The sequence below is a fragment of the Oreochromis niloticus genome, linkage group LG7, assembly GCF_001858045.2.
Source record: "Oreochromis niloticus isolate F11D_XX linkage group LG7, O_niloticus_UMD_NMBU, whole genome shotgun sequence".
Taxonomy (NCBI): Eukaryota; Metazoa; Chordata; class Actinopteri; order Cichliformes; family Cichlidae; genus Oreochromis; species Oreochromis niloticus.
Genome location: NC_031972.2, coordinates 10,140,125 through 10,157,891, shown reverse-complemented (window position 1 = coordinate 10,157,891; position 17,767 = coordinate 10,140,125). Strand labels below are relative to the sequence as shown.

At 36.9% G+C, this 17,767-nt stretch overlaps 1 protein-coding gene across 1 annotated transcript in view; it reads right to left on the bottom strand.

Moving 5' to 3' along the window:
• The window catches only part of crb2a (crumbs cell polarity complex component 2a), a 46,144-nt gene that overhangs the window by 16,487 nt on the left and 11,890 nt on the right, over positions 1 to 17,767 (bottom strand). The window contains exons 2-7 of the mRNA XM_005449503.4: positions 11,631 to 12,323; positions 7,894 to 8,089; positions 3,726 to 3,865; positions 3,278 to 3,448; positions 2,917 to 3,030; positions 1,283 to 2,236 (exon numbers count right to left, since the gene is read on the bottom strand). Coding sequence (XP_005449560.1) covers positions 1,283 to 2,236; positions 2,917 to 3,030; positions 3,278 to 3,448; positions 3,726 to 3,865; positions 7,894 to 8,089; positions 11,631 to 12,323 — 2,268 coding nt within the window. The remainder of the gene's footprint in view (positions 1 to 1,282; positions 2,237 to 2,916; positions 3,031 to 3,277; positions 3,449 to 3,725; positions 3,866 to 7,893; positions 8,090 to 11,630; positions 12,324 to 17,767) is intronic.

Genomic DNA, 17,767 nt, shown 5'->3' with positions numbered 1-17,767 from the left:
ATATTCTGACTCTCTCCATGAAAATAAAAGTCCCATAAAAATGTGAGACTGTTCATTATAAGTGAGGAAATTTAAAAATTCAGTAGGGAATCAAATAATTATTATTCATTAACATTTTGATGGACGCCAATTGGAATGTTATTATTATTTAAATGTAATATAAAAATAAAGTGCCCAACAACAATTATTTTGTCTATTTTGGTCAAAAGGTGATGAGTGTCTATACATGTCGCCACTGGTTACATTTCAGCATTACCTTTATAGATCTGTCATTGATTCAACTGGATATTACTTAAATATCACTCAAGTAATTCTTCCCCAGCTGTTTTAAATTGGTTTCAAAATCTCCTGCTGGAGCCCATGCAGCTGGAAGAGCTAGAGTGTACTTTTTGCCATTGGAGTGTTTAGCTTCATATTTCTGAGTATGGCGTACATAGATGTGCTTAGATTAAGTATTTTAAGGAGAAATGACACAGGGAAAAAGTATTGAACATACAAAGAAAGTGGGGTGCAAAAAGGTATGAAAGTCATGACATCAGCTGAAATCTATTCCTATTAAATCTATTACTAATCTAATTACTATCAGTAAGTAGAACCTCTCACCAACAAAAGCTTTTGTACCAAGTGTTTCAGTAATTTTAAAAATTTCAGTTAGCATGTTTAATATTTTTCCCTGTGTTATTTCTCATTATTACCCACACATACACTATGTATATATACATTTTACATTCATATCTCTTTGAAACTAAAATCAAATGTGAATCTCAGGCCAGCAAAATTATCATTTAAAAGATAAAATGGAGACAGCTACTTGTATGTAAAGTGATGTCTCTGTGTGTGTGGTTTACAAAGAGCTGTTCTAGTTGTCAGCTGGTCTAATTTCCTTTGAATTCACATTCCTTATTCAGTAATATGAATTTGAGTTCATTTAAACTGACTTTTATTTGCTTATTATTTTAGCTGGACTATCTCAGGTTTCAGTTTTAGTTTTAATCATTATTGTCTGTGAAGGTTCTCAGTCATCCAGGTCATCGTAGTCTAAGGAAATTTAATCATTATTCTTTATATAATCATCATTATTCTTTATAAAATCAATGAATTTAGTTTATTTTTTTTAGAAGGTAAAGCAAAGTAATAGGTAAGGGGAATGGATAAATCCCTTCAATTACCCCCCCAATGGTTCCCCATATATATTATTACAGGCTTTAGTTTCTGAGAAATTGGGATTACAACATATAACAAGCTTGACAAGACAAGATTTGCCTGTGGTAAACATTTTTACCTTCAGAACAGTTTTCACCGTGGAAGGGACGGTAGCAATCACACTGGTAACTGGTCCACAGGTCCACACACCGTCCATGCCCATTGCAGGGTTCAGTATTACACCATTCAGTCTTAGTACATCCCAGTTCATGGTCTTGGTCCTCTGGAAGTGTTTGTGGTAGAATAGGCTTAGAGTCAATCATCAGGTCTTCCATACACCCAATGAATCCTGCACCACTTTTAGAGTACTCTAAAAGGTCCTCTGGTGCTCCGCCTATATAAATATGAGTAAAGGCTTCAGAGAGCTCGAAAGGTGGTTCACCTGCACCACTATCTATAACTGTGCATCCATCATTGTCACAGTCAGGACCTTTCAGATTTAAGACTAGACCTTCCTGAGCCATAAACACGTGAGCGTCCCTCCAGTTTCCATCACTAACCAAGCCAGGAAATATTACATCCAACTCCGATTCCTCAGAAGAGGCTTTTGCATGAAGACTACCATTCACAATCTCTAGAAAGAGGTGGTTGTCCATATCCCCTCTGAAGAAGACCAACATATTAGATATAGTTGTCCGGAAGCGAAGCTGTATCCCGAGACCTTTGTGAACATGGTGGTCAACTTCCCGGCGAATTCTTTCTTCTACAACAACTTGAATGTGAATAAATCCAGGAGTGGAGAAGGAGAATGTTGTTCTGGTGGAGCATTTCTCATCTAGGAATCCATGAGGGCACAAGCATGTGTGGCCATGTTCTCCATCCTCTAGCCATGGATGGCAGGTGGCTCCATTCTGACATTTATGGTCAACGCAACCAAGGAGTTTCAAATTACAGTGACGACCTCCCCAAGGAAGGTCACCTGCAGCTGCCTCAGGACAGTGACAGGTGTAGGTGGCCCTCCCATCTTCACACCAGCCACCGTTCTGGCAGGGCTGGCTCTCACATTCATCAATGTTCACTTCACACAACTCACCTGGAAGGAGAAAATTGGTGGTTAGATATGGTGGAGGTAGATGACCACCAGATACTGTGTTGTATTAGAAAAAACAGAGATGGTAAATGAACTGGTTGTTATATAGCGCTTTTCTATTCTATCTGAAGACTCAAAGCGCATTACACAACTTGTACATTCACCCATTCACACCAGCACTTTCTTTCTAAGTTCTTCCTATCTAACATTCACACACATTCATACATGCATTGGAGAGCAGCATGGGTTCAGTATCTTGACCAAGGGTACTTCTGGTAACCCAGAAAGTGACCTAGATGAGTAGTTTTGCTGTCCAAACTTATATAAACAGGCTTAAATAAATGAATAATAAAGATTAATCGTAAAAAAAAAAAAATATATACAGTAAAAAATAGAAAGTTGTGTAAAGGTCACAAACAGGAGTATATTCCTCATCTTCAAGGTGAAAATTCCAGGAGACAAAGAATTTTTTTCATTTGTTTGTTTTTAACAGAATTGAAATCCAATGTTGCTTAACTGTGTGTATGTATTACTAATTTATTTTTATAAGAGAGAATGGTTTGCAAGATTCACCTTTTGTTTAATTCACTATAAACTAGGAAGCACAGATACACTAATACGGAATTTAAATTTTGAGTGTGACAGGGAATTATGTCTCTGTATTACAAGATTATAAGACCCACCTAAAAATCCAGCAGGACATGTGCAGGTATATCCATTGATCTTGTCTTTACAAATGCCTCCATTTTGACAGGGTTCTGATTCACACTCATCAATGTTGACAGAACAGTTCTCTCCTGTTATGCCAAACAAAATATAAGATTATCAGTAGATTTAATATCTATCTATCTATCTATCTATCTATCTATCTATCTATCTATCTATCTATCTATCTATCTATCTATCTATCTATCTATCTATCTATCTATCTATCTATCTATCTATCTATCTATCTATCTATCTATCCCTATAGATAGATAGATAGATAGATTGGATATATAGATATATAATTCTTTGCTCATTGATTCCTTTACTTTTATTGACCTGCAAATCCCGACTGACACTGGCAAATATATCCAGCTGCATCTGCAAAGCTCAGCTCCCAGTCTAGCTCCCAGTGAGATGCATCAGAGCGTTCAAAACACTCCCCATTGTTCTCACAGGGCTGATCAGCACACTCATCTATATCAGCTTCACAGTTTGGTCCTTCATAACCTAGAGAGAAAAAAAGGTGTGCGTCACACACTGAAAATATTGAAAAAACAGACAGACAAGAAAACATGACTCTGATTTAGTGAAGTGCAACTCTGATTTCTTCTGTAGGCAATTCCAGCATCTCATTGTGGTTTGGTTAAAAAACACACAAAAACAACAACAACAACAAAACAGATGGGGGTGTTATTAGAGAGATTCGTGAACATCAGAGGCATTCACAATTTGTACTCTTGTGTCTGGGACAGAAATGTTTGGATTGGAGCTTGTAGATCAGTACCTTGCCAGCAGAGACAGGTGTATTCTTTGACTCCTTCTTGACAAGTACCACCATGCTGGCAGGGATGAGACAGACATTCAGGAATATCTATCTCACAGTGATTGCCCTCATATCCTGTATCAGAGCAGTCACATGCATAGCTGTAAAAGACACAAGGATATCAACATTCAGAGAACGTGGAACAAAGTGTCCAACCATCTGAAGGTCACTGCTAATTTTCTCTTCTAATTTAACCTCAGAAATTTATGTTTTGTAGTTATGTACAAAACATAAAGACTCTTTAGCTTCTGCATAACTGAAGAGTTAATATATTTATAAAGACCCTGAAAACTTTCTGTGAAATTGGGAGCAAATATACAAGGAACCAGTGCAAAACTCTGAGAAGAAATTTGGAAAGCAGGTTAACTTCCTACTTCTAAATTCAAATAACCCTGAGATTTTTGTACTCAGTGCTTAAAATCTTGGTTAAACATACCGGTAGTATCTAACCAGATACTTACTCTGGATGGCATTACCTTGGCCTCTATTACAACAGTAATAGAAATTTATTGTTCTAATAAAGGAGGAACTATGGAAAAATATCTGTGGTATTTAGTTTTAGTTTGTGTCTCATGAATGAAATCAAGTGAAAAATCAAAATTTCTGGATTTTTACATAAACTCCACAAGATTAAAAAAAACTTTGTTATGTATAAACACATATTTGAAAGTGAATTATATAGGTAGATTGAAGGCATTTTTGTCTTGAGAGAATAACAATATTATTGAGCTTATAGAGCTAAGTGGAAGTTAATGACATAAAAAAGTAATTTGAGGTCATGGAAATTCCTTATCTGATCTGAAGCAACTTAAGCAGAAATAAATAAAGTTTTAATTGTGTTATATTTAATATGCATTACATTTATGTATCAACACATTAAGTTACATCACATAAGTATTGTAATGTTTATAGCTAACTTGCAATAGATGAATGCTGAATATCTTTGACAGCTATATTGTAACAATTTCTATCGTGAGGTAGCCCAGCATTTAAAATAAATATATAAAATAAGCATATGAGCATGTTGAATGTGGTTAAAAGGGTATTCTATACATTAGTGCAGTAGCTATGATAATAGGAACAATGATAATGACATGACTAACATGACAAAATGAAATGAGCCTTACAAGGACTAAAATGTTAAATACTGCACATTGGAAGCCCAGATTTTTACATCATTTTATTGCTCCAAACAGATGTACTTGTAAGTGTTAGACTAAATTTGGCCGGAAAAAAATTTCAAAGCTATGCCATCTGTAGAATGTAATGAAAGGTTGATAGGAATCCTGATTCAGTGTTCTTTACAGCAGTAGAGAAAAAAGAAATAGTTGATATTGTAAATACGTGTAAATACAATACATCCACTCGATATAGATTCACATCAAAAAGTTCAATATCACTGCCATTAACTGCATCAGGAGGAGAGGATTACAACAGAAACAGAATGCAGTTGGAGTATTCCTAGAGCTTAAAAAAGTATTTGATACAATCAATGTTAATTAATAAACTAGAATGGTATTGGATTCAGGTGCTGTATTGCACTGGGTGAAAAATTATTTCACCCTGGCCATATTGTTTCACCCAGTACAATTATTTCACCCAAGTGTTCATCATTACCAATATTGTTTTGTGGGGAAGCTGAAGGCGCTGGTGAGTATGGTCACTTTGGTTTGACAGAAATAAACTATCATGAAATCTAAGTAAAACTAAAATTATGCTCTTTGGGAATTGCAAAATAAATTCACAAGTGCAGTTCTAATATAATAAAATAATATGGAAATTTCATATAAAACATATGCATAACACATTTTTAAGAAGCTCAACACATTCAGGACCGCTAATCAGCCAAAATCCATTGCAGCATAACTAAGCATGGATTTTGGGTCTCCTGATCCAGCCTTAAGTATTTAAGAAAAGCTTTAAGTCTAATCTTAAAAGTAGAGACAGTGTCCCAATACAAACTGGAAGCTGGTTCCACAAAAGAGGGGCCTGAAAGCTGAAGGCTCTGCCTCTGATTCTATCTTTAAATTCTCAAGCAACAAGGAGTAAGCCCGCAATCTGAGAGCAAAGTGCTCTCATAGGGTTATATGGTAGTATAAACTCATAAAGATAAGAGGGGTCTGGTTATTGAAGGCCTTGTATTTGAGGATCAGGATTGTAAGTTTGATTCTGGATTTGACAGGGAGCCGATGAAGAGTAGCCAATATAGGAGGAATATACTCTCTCTTTCTAGTCCCCGATATACACACTGAAGGACATATCTTGGTCAAAAACAACTCCAAGATTCCTCACAGTGCTACTATAGACCAAGCAAATGCCATCCACAGTAAGCATCTGGTTAGATACCATATTCTAAGATTTTTAGCGCCGAATACAATAACCTCAATTTTATTTGAATTAAGAGGCAGGAAATTAAAGCCTGTAGTTTAACTGATTGGTGTGTATTACCTGGCTTCATGGATTGATAAAGTTGGGTATTATCTGCATAGCAGTGAAAATGTATGTTATGCATTCTAAATGATACTGCCTGGTCCTATCACAGAACCCTGTGGAATTCCATAATTAACCTTAGTGTGTAAAGAGGACTCTCGATTTACATGAAAAAATTGGAGTCTATTACATAGATATGATTCAATCCACTGCAGCACAGCAGCTTACAAGACCTACTGTATACTCAAATAGCTGCCATAAAATATTACAGCCAACATTATTGAACTGGGCACTGAGGCTTAGCAGGAGAAGCCCAGAGATTCAATTCAATTCAATTCAATTCAAGTTTATTTTATTTTATTCATATATCACCAAATTACAACAACAGTCGCCTCAAGGCGCTTTAAGGTAGACCCTACAATAATACATACAGGGAAAAACCCAACAATCATATGACCCCCTATGAGCAAGCACTTTGGCGACAGTGGGAAGGAAAAACTCCCTTTTAACAGGAAGAAACCTCTGGCAGAACCAGGCTCAGGGAGGGTCGGCCATCTGCTGCGACTGGTTAGGGTGAGAGAAGGAAGACAGGATAAAAGATATGCTGTGGAAGAGAGCCACACAGATGAGTCCACTGTCAGAGGCAACTAGTACTGTTGCTGTACTGTGATGAGCTCTGAAACCTGAATGAAACTCTTCAGCTCTTCTTATATGTGTTCACTATGTTCATTATCCATTTTGCATAAAAAGACCATGAGGATAATCCATAACACTGGATAGAGATCATACAAATCCAGGCTGCATCAGGCTATCCACAGACCGCCCATTCCCAGTTTACTCCTCATTAGTTTGTGTGGCTTTCACCACACAAACCTGAAGTCTGTTTTACCAAAACAAAAAACAACACAAAAACATCCACATGGGAACATGGAATGGAAAAACACTGGACTAGGTCTACACTGAAGTCTACCCAGCCCCCGTCTCAGACAGTCATGGACTAGTTTTTTTTTATTCCCTCCCCTCTAGCAGGCTCGGGGTCAATAAAGCCAACAGAAAGACTGAAAAAGAGCTTCTTTCCAAGGGCTGTGAAAGCTCTGATTGAAGATTGAGCTGGACTAGCAAATTGCACCTTACACCCAACGCATCACATTCATTGGACATTCACATTAGCCATAATTTGTCTGATATTTATTATTATTTTTCTTTTCATAATTGCACTATTGAACTCAAACTACTTAGCAATAGTCAATTTAGTACTTCCTATTTCTTTTTTTCTTTTTATATCATTTATTCTATATGCTGCTTTGAAAAAGACTGCCATCAAAGAGTTTTGCTGAACAAAATTGCACAATGGCAATAAAGAGCCTATCTAAAATAAGGTACAAGGATTTTTAAAAATAGGTTAAGTTATTATGATTATTATGTCTATTTCTCATGTTCAAAAAAGCACACATATAGTATATGATATTACTGCTTTCCTCATGTTTAAACTGTATGTTGTGTATTAACGGCCTCCTGCACAAATCAAACTCTTGCACAAATCATTAGTGCTGACTGAGAGAATTAGAGTGACTACTCGACTACTGCCTTTAGTGGGTGTGATCAGCTCCTCAAAACAGTGACCTGGTAGCTTTCTAGTATCTGTCTTTAGTATTTCACAGTCTATGCTATTGTGGCAGCTACAGATGGACTGGCCTACCTGTTAACCATATCATGACAGACTGCACCGTTCTGACAGGGCATACTGGCACACTCATCAACATCAACTTCACAGTGGATGCCACCAAATCCAGGTAGACACTCACAAGAGTACATTCCTATGAGGTCATGACAGTCAGCTCCGTTGCGGCAGGGATTTGACTCACATTCATCTATTTCAGTCTCACAGTTGACTCCTGGAAGAGAAGGGGGGAGTCAAGCAAAGGAGATAAATCAAAGCGATGAAAGAATAATAAGTTGTCATGTCAAGAAAACAAAGCACAATCAACTCATTGAGATCAGCGACCGTCAACATTAGTGTGTCTATTCTCGTCTTCAGATACCCTTGATGATCAAAAGCTTCTGGTACATTCCTTAAACAAACTAATTGAATGAGAGATGAATCTAACCTAAATGCTTAAAATACTGTGCCCAGTTTATCAACAACAAACAAAACAATAGAATTAGCAGAAGCAGAAATGCCTCTATGATGTGAGCAAGCACCGGTCTTCCTACTGATGCATTCTTAGTGAAAATGAGTATGTGATATGAAACAAAAATTTATGTGTGGACTAAGCAAATAATCAAATTAATCGGTTTCTGTTCAGACCACAATTAGTGGTAACATATACTGTTGAAATACATATTTTGGAAGTTTATTTGTCAGTGCATTAACAATGTGGAGGTTCTTTCATTTTTCCACTTTTTCACAATACATTTTGTAATTAAAAAGGTAATCCCTGTGGTCCATTGATTTAAGGTAGCATAACTGAAGAGTTAATATATTTATAAAGACCCTGAAAACTTACTGTGAAATTGGGAGCAAATATACAAGGAACCAGTGCAAAAATCTGAGAAGAAAGCAAGTTAACTTCCTACTTCTAAATTCAAATAACCCTGAGATTTTTGTACTCAGTGCTAAAAATCTTGGTTAAAAATACCGGTAGTATCTAACCAGATACTTACTCTGGATGGCATTACCATGGCCTCCAGTAACACGCTTGGAGTTGTATTGGACCAGATATGTCTTTTAATGCACATATTAAACAAATATGTAGGATTGCTTTCTTCCATTTGCACAATATCTCTAAAATTAGAAACATTGTGTCTCAGAATGATACTGAAAAAGTAGTTCATGCATTTATCACTTCATGTCTGGAATTAATCGAATCAATTGAGGAGATTACGAATGCTATAGATCAGAAACAGTATGCAGCTGGAGTATTTCTGGATCTCAAGAAAGCATTCGACACAATCAATCATGACATATTAATTAATAAACTGGAACGGTACGGGATCAGGGGGGTTGTACTGCAGTGGGTGAAAAATTATTTAAGTAACAGGAAACAATTTGTGAAGCTGGGTGTCCATTCCTCATCATGCTTGGACATTGCTTGTGGTGTTCCACAAGGCTCTGTACTGGGTCCAAAATTATTTATTATTTATATAAATGATATTTGTAAGTCATCTGATATATTAAAATTTGTATTATTTGCAGATGACACAAATATTTTTTGTTCTGGGGGGAATCTAAAGGAGCTGCAGGATACAATTACTTCAGAAATGTGCAAAATTAAAAAATGGCTTAACAGGAACAAACTATCGCTAAATCTAAGTAAAACTAAAATAATCTTATTTGGGAATTCCCTTAGAAATGCACAAGTGCAGATTCATTTAGATGGTGTGGAAATTGAAAGAGTACTTGAACATAAGTTTCTTGGTGTGATTGTAGATGATAAATTAAACTGGAAGTCTCATATAAAACATATTCATAACAAAATTTCAAGAAGTGTCTCAATCTTGAGTAAAGTAAAACACATTCTGGACCACAAATCACTCCACATTCTCTATTGTTCCCTGATTGCACCGTATTTGAATTACTGTGCTGAGGTTTGGGGCAATACTTACAAATGTTCGCTATCATCAATCTCTATATTACAAAAAAGGGCCATAAGGATAATCCATAAAACTGGTTACAGAGATCATACAAATCCACTGTTCTTAAAATCAAAAATTCTAAAATTCACAGATCTGGTTCATTTTCTTACTGCACAAATTATATATAAAGCAATAAATAACCTGCTTCCTGACAATATTCTAAAAATGTTTTCTAAAAGGGAACGGGGATACAATTTGAGGGGGGAATTAAATTTCAAACATCCTCGTATCCGTACAACATCAAAAAGTTTTTGCATCTCTGTGTGTGGAGTGAAGCTGTGGAACAGACTAAGTAAAGATATGAAGCAATGTCCGAGCATGGCGCAGTTTAAAAAGCGGTTTAAGGATATGGTTTTTACAGGGTACAGGGAGGAGGTAGAGATTTGATAGGGTGTTCTTGTCTAATATTTTCATGTGTGTGCGGGTGCACGGGTATATTGGTATGGGTATATATATATTTGTAGGTTGTGTATCCTTGAGGTGTTAATGGGGTTATTGAAAATGTGTATATGTGCGTATGTGTATATACGTATGTATGGATAGATAGAAACATATATGTATATATGAAGAAAAAAAAAAATACACATGACATATAATGTAATTGCAAGGAGGTATTTCTGTAGTCTATTGATACTAGATAGTGGAAAAGGGGTGGGATTAAATAAGCTTATGCTTCTTCCTGCTCCTTTTTGAACATGAAAGTTATTTGGAGTTGTGGTTGCTCGTTTTCCTTTTGTTTTGCTTTGTTCATTTGTCTCTTTTAATTCTATTTTGTTGTACTTTTTCAACATGTTCAAAATAAAGATTCAATCAATCAATCAATCAATCATTATCAAGCTGTCCTAAAAGCCCTCAGTTGATTAGACTTGATGGAGAGCATATTTCTCCCAAACTGGCTTTGCTTCTTTGGCTCCTAGTTAAATCCAGAATCAAATTCAAAATCCTCCTCATCACATACAAGGCCTTAAATAATCAGGCCCCATCATCTCAGACTGCTGGCTGTCGGCTTTTTACTTCCACCTGTCACCAACTGCTTGTTCATCTGTTTTTTTTGTTTGTTTTTTATTTTTATTTATTTTTTATTGTTGTTGCTTTCTCTGTATTATTACTACTATGGAAGTCTTGCCTATGTGAGACTTTGGTTCACATTCCCTAAAAGTGGTAGGAATACAAAGTGAATGACATCTCAACCTGTAGCTGGAGGCACATAATACATTTCAGTTTGCTGAATAATTTCTAAAAATGAACTTCTGTTTTATGTGAAAGAGCACTCCTTGGGAACTCCTAGCATAGATGTTGCCTCTGCCTATACTTGGATTAACGTTGGTTAAGTTGGGCTCATGAATTTAAGTCCTTTGGGTGATTATCTTTTAACAATTCCATATCTCAGTTTGCTGAGTGCATTTTCAGATACTCTGGTCCTATTCTTTGGAACAAATTGCCTGCTCATTTGAGAGCCATTACAACTTTGTGTACGTTCAAAAACACACTCAAAACCTTTCACGCATGCATACACTTAATTGCTGCTGTTTTGTTTTGTTGTGCTTTGTTGTTTTGCTGTTTTCATTGCATCAAGGCACTGTACACCTTTGCAGGTTCCTATGTCTTTATTTTCTCTGTTAACCACATTGAGTTTTCATATCATGAAATGTGCCATTTAAATAAAATTGGAATTGGCCTTAGTCACTTTAGTATTAGTATAGTTTTAGGCCTTTTTAGAAATATATGCCTATAACGTAATATGGACACAGTTTTCCTCTCTATATCTTTGATGTGTGTGTATGCAACTTTTGAATGTACCTTTAAAGCCCATCAGGCACTCACACTTATAGTGGTCCTTCTCATTAATGCAAGTGGCGTTGTTGTCACAGGGTCTTGAAGCACACTCATTGATATCAATTTCACAGTTATAGCCTTGAAAACCTGGGACACAGAAGCAGTGAAATTCTCCCACTCCATCTATACAGATGGCACCATTCTGACAGGGCTCTGATAAACACTCATTTATATCTTCCTCACAGGTCTTTCCCTCAAACCCAGGTGCACAATGGCATTCAAACCCTTCAGGTTGTAATAAACACGTTCCATTGTTCTTGCAGGGTTCATCAATGCAGTCGGTTACAGGTGTCCTGCAGTCTCGTCCTCCATACCCAGATGGACACCTGCAGAAGTAACCATTCAGCTGGTCTACACACAGAGAACGAGGCTCGGAACAAGGATTGCTCTGACACTCATCCACCTCCTCTGTGCAGTTATCTCCTGTCAGTCCGTCTGGACAGATGCAGTGGTACTCTGTGGTGCCAGGAACACTACTGCAGTCCTCACACGGAGCAAAAGAGCAGGCGTCATAGAGTTCATCACAGTTTTTGCCCATGTACCTCACCCCATCTCTGGCACAAATACAGGCATAATCATCCATTGTGTCCACACAGGTAGCACCATTTTGGCAGGGTGCAGACAAGCATCTATCTGCTGTGGCTGTGCAGAATGTTCCTGTGAGAAAAAAAGGAAACATATTGAGTTAATGTTAATGCATTGTCTCTGTTTAAACATTTAATATGTCTTCTATGTTCTATTGGGTATAAAACATGGATTTATGAGATTTGAAAGTCATTGTATTCTCTTTTACATTTTACATAGCTTCCCAACTTCTTTGGAATTGGGTTTATTTCCAGGCTGGCTGTGTAGAGCAGATCATTTTCTAGGTTGCTGTGTTAAAGGTTGGTGGGTCGATCCCTCGCTCCTCCAGTCTACATGTGAAAGGACTCTTGAACAAAATACTGAACCCCAAATTGCTCCTGATGTGTTCATTGGAGCATGAATATTAGTAAAGAAGAAGTGAGTGAAAAAGAAGCGGAAGAATATGCAGTATCTAATTGCTAAAAAGACTCTCAATATCTTTTATTTCATTCCAGGCTAATGTGTCCGATTTTATTATCCTATTAGAATACTGATGCATTAATATTGAGTATTTTAGTACTTATTTGTGTTTTTTCATCCATCATAACAGATATAAACGTGCTAAGTGGGCTTCCTGTTCTCAACATGACCCTAAAATCAGAGAAAACAGTCCAATCCAGTACTTTTGCCAGAACACTGATGACAAAATCTGCACTTGGCTGCACTTGGACAGCCTTTATAAAATCTGTCAGATTGTCTCTTTTCAGTTTAAACCTTTCCAAGCATACATATAGCTCCGTGGTCAAATCACTCCCTTACCTAGTCCCTTTCAATCAGCATATTACTGCCACCTCCTCTGTATTCTCAAAGTCTTGTTACAAAGATGACTTTTTGTATAAGTCATCTTTGTAACAAGATGAGTAACTGGAGTGTGTGGCAGACACGACAGCTCTTGATCAGAGCCTAGGAGAAAAACTATGTTTGTGCATTGTACAGATTTCCTGCAATGTAAAGTGTTACGTTTTGTTAAGTCTTGGTTTGTCTGGATACTGGAGGCTGGATACTGGATGTGTTTATCAAAAAATGCCAAACATTTTTTGATAAACTCCTCATCATTTACTGTTCTGTTTTTTTTTGTTTTTTTTGTTTTTTTTTGTTTTTTGCAATTTTACGATGACAAAGTTGTTCTTGAGCTGGTCTTTAAATGTGTAAACCTTGATTCAAATTCCTTTTTGCTTTTAACTTCAAATACCCCCTACCACTCCACATCAGTCAATATCTTGTGTTTCTCTGCATGTTTAGTCTCAAAATGGCAATTTTAATTGTAATCTAGACAGACTTGACAATTTTTAAAAAGTCACAAGCAAAGAGAGATCAAACAATGGCCCATGTCTAAACAAGGATGGTTTATTCATCAAAATGATTTATTAATTAAATAACTTTTTTTCTTTTAGTTAAAAAAAACATGTTCAAAGGACCACAATGGTAGCCCAATATCACAAAGAATCGTCACATGATATCAAACAGAAGCTGTCAAGTCAGTTCTCTTGAGCAGGTAATCATGATGAAGCAGTTCATTTTGATTCAGGCTGGTCTTAATATTTCTGGCCACCAGATGCCACCAAAGAGGGCTGTGTTGAAAAGCTTCAAGTAGCACCTTTACTAGTAGATCTAGTAGATCCTTCTTCAATACAAGCTTCAGTGAGCTTCATTTGGCCATTGACCATAACTAATGGGAACTAAAACCTACACTGGAAAAACACTGTGACTGCCAATTTAAGGCAGATATGCAGTATCTAAATATCAATCCATTTTTCATGTTTGTGGGTATCTAGGGAAAATGGCTGGGCAAGTACAGTGAATTATTTCAATACATATTAATGTGTGCCCTCATCAGCCAGTGCTACTAGGTCTCAGTGGAATCAGTTCACATTCCTTTTAAATAGGCCAATCTCAACACACTATCCAAAGTACCCCAGTCTACCTCCCGGTCCCCAGTTCTTTGATCAGTGTTGTGGTTCCAAATTCTCACTGGAGTGGAAGATATTAAAAGTGACTGAGTTGCAGAGGAGAGGAATGTGGGAGCAGAGTGACAGTGTAAAAGAAAAGAGAGATAAACAATAAAAGTAAAGAAAGATGGTTATGATTACAAATTGCCTGCATTTTTTTCTGTTACAAAATTCTGTTAAAAAATAGAAAGTAATCAAGCCAAAAGATTATATGCTTTATTCTTTCTTTTTGCTCTTATATGCAGTTTATGTTCCCAGTTTTCATCATAGTGAAAAGTGGCATACACAAGTTGCAATTGTGTATAAATTTATTAGACCACCACCCAATATAATGTTTATGCGACAGGTACCCTAAGCTAACAATACTGGTAAATAACGAAATCATTGTTGGTTAATCAAGATTAATTCGTGATTTATCAGACATTTAAAATTTGTTTTATGTCTAAAACATGGAAGTGTGACAAATGTGCAAAAATATAAGAAATAATGATCAATGACTGTAAATATACTATGCTACAAATCCTAACTTCCATCATCATCCATCATCATTCCATCATCATCAGGAGAAAAGGGTTAGGAAATTCAGGAATAACCTAGGAACCACCAAGCTCAAGCCTACCATGAATTGGAAACCGCCAGAACACCAGTATCACTGACACTGTGCCCAGTGAAGCAAGTTTTACATCACTGTGGACTAACTGAAATCATAGTAGTGATATCAAATGATTGCTCACAGCCAGAGACACTACTTTTAAATAAGACGACATCTCAGCTTATGGGACTACCAGAGAAGACTTGAGAAAAGCTAAAAGAAATTAAATAAAAATAAAAATAACTACATGCTAGGATTGGAGAAGACTTTTGTAGTACTGGCAGCAGACAGCAGATGTGGCAGGGCACTCAGTCCATCACAGATCATACCAAGAAAATGTAACATGTACAAACCAACAACTTTGTCAGCATTGTAGATTACCTTAACTGCTTATTTGCACAATTTGATATCTGCAATAGCCCAACATTTTGGGTCCTCTTTTCTATTGACTCATCAGGAATGATGGTTTCTCCACTGGATCAACAGAAGGAAAGTAGCTTCGCCTAATGGTGTGCATGGACACCCATTACAGTCCTGTGCCGACCAACTGGCAGAGGTACTCACACACATCTTTATCTGCAGATCTTTATCTGGAAATCTTGAGAGATGAAGACAAAACTGCCCACCATTCCTCCTGTATGTAAAAAAACAACAACAACAAAAAACCAAAATGTTCTTACCGCAACCTTTTCAAAATGCTTTGAATGACTGATACCCACTTTCATCAAGGAATCCATCCCAGCTGATCTAGATCTAAACCAGTTTGTCTACTGAGCAAAAAGATCAACTTTTCAAGAGTCGGTGTGGCTCTCACACACAGCCCTTACTCATAGAGACAAACACAACACTTGAGTCAAACTTAAGACAAACGTCTCACACTAGTTCCCCCTCAATATGTTACTGTATATTATATTTTCTCATCAATCACCCTCAAACTGTTAAGCTAGGGGCAAGCACACCATCTTCACTTTGAGCACTGAAGTTCCACAAAGCTGTGTGCTGAGCCCTTTCCTGTATTGTCTGTATGCACATGACTGTATACCCATCTATGTATGTGTACCCATCTAAAGATATATGCATAGTACATAAATAACTCAGGTTTTAACATGCAATATCCTTATATCTGATCTTATTGTTTATGTATGCCTATATAGATGGGCCAGATATTATTAATAACTAATGATTAAGATATTATTATATAAACTAATGAATGAAAATCACCCAGCAGCCTACACACATAACTAAGGGAAGATTCAGGGTCACATGATCAAGCCCTAACTATATGCTTTGTCAAAAAGGAAAGTTTTAAGTCTAATCTTAAAAGCAGAGAGGGTATCTCCCAAATACAAACTGAAAGCTGGTTCCACAGAAGAGGGGCCTGGAAGCTGAAGGCTCTGTCTCCCATTTTACGTTTTAAATACTCTAGGAATGAGATTGCTTATTTAGCTAACTTCATCTTAATAGCAAATGTTCTCCAGGCTTTGTTGATGATACTCTTTGGCTTTAATCTGTATGCTATTGTTGATTTCAGAATTACATTGTTTATATTTTGTAAGTTCAGGTAATTGATGACCTAACAGAGATTTAGAAGAGAGACACCTAATGTTTAAAAATCCATATTTCACTGTTTGGTGCAGTTTTAGATACTACATTGTTCTTTTTTAAAATGGTAAATATAGTGCTTTTCTAGTCCCTAAGGACCCCAAAGCGCTTTACACAACCAGTCATTCACCCATTCACACACTGGTGATGGCAAGCTACATTGTAGCCACAGCCACCCTGGGGCGCACTGACAGAGGCGAGGCTGCCGGACACTGGCGCCACCAGGCCCTCGGACCACCACCAGTAGGCAACAGGTGAAGTGTCTTGCCCAAGGACACAACGACCAAGACTGTCCAAGCCAGGGCTCGAACCAGCAACCTTCCAATTACAAGGCGAACTCCCAACTCTTGAGCCACGATCGCCCCATTAAAATTGGCTTTGCTGAATTTCGAATGTTTTTTTGGTGGTCTGGGGGCAGACAGTCTCTTACAGGATGGAGTTTTGGGGAGATAAGGGGAGGAGAGGAGCTGCAAAGGGGTGTGTAAGATTAAAACTCTTACACTCAGCCAGCCAGCAATGTATAGAGTCTGACATTGTTTTGGAAAAGTTATACAGCAGTAATTTTAGTGTCCTCCAATTCATGTTACCTGTTGTCATTACTGTTGACATGAATTACAGTTTTAAGGTATTTACATTTATCCTTAGCCAGCAGTTTCAGGTTTCGCTCAATGTTGGACAGTTCACTAGACAAATAATGGACACTATGGTTGCTGTTGTCTCTGGTTTTACATGTCTCAAAAAAGTTTATCCAATAACTGCAGCTTGTTCCTTGGCAGGTGTGTCGCTGAGTGGGGAAAAACAATTATAGACATGAATGGGTTTGTGGTCCCAAGAAATTTCTAGAAATATTAGATCAAATGGAAGATTAAAGTAAGTAAATATATTAAATATATTGGATGACTGAGAACCTTCACAGACATAAATATATTAATAATATCTTAATTAAGTAAAACACAATTCGTGACACTGTTAAGACAAAAATCAGATGCTTTGGCACTCAAATCGACATTAAAGTGAACATACCACCACAATTGCTCTATCTTTTTCAGTCTATTCCCCATACAATCTCTGACACACAATTTAAATTCTGCAATAAAGGTATTTTGAGATTTTTATGTGCTGGCAAAAGACCGAGGGTCCATTATATCCAGGTAGAAGGGAGGATTAGGCTTTCCTAATTCAAAGTGGTATTTTTATGCAATATTAAAATGTTGACGTAGCCCTTGATCATAATTCAAACCAAGATCTAATTATATTGGATTCAGATAGTAGTGGGACAAGGGCATTACAGCAGTCTGCACGTTAAGTCATAGGTTTTAATAGTCATAACTTTT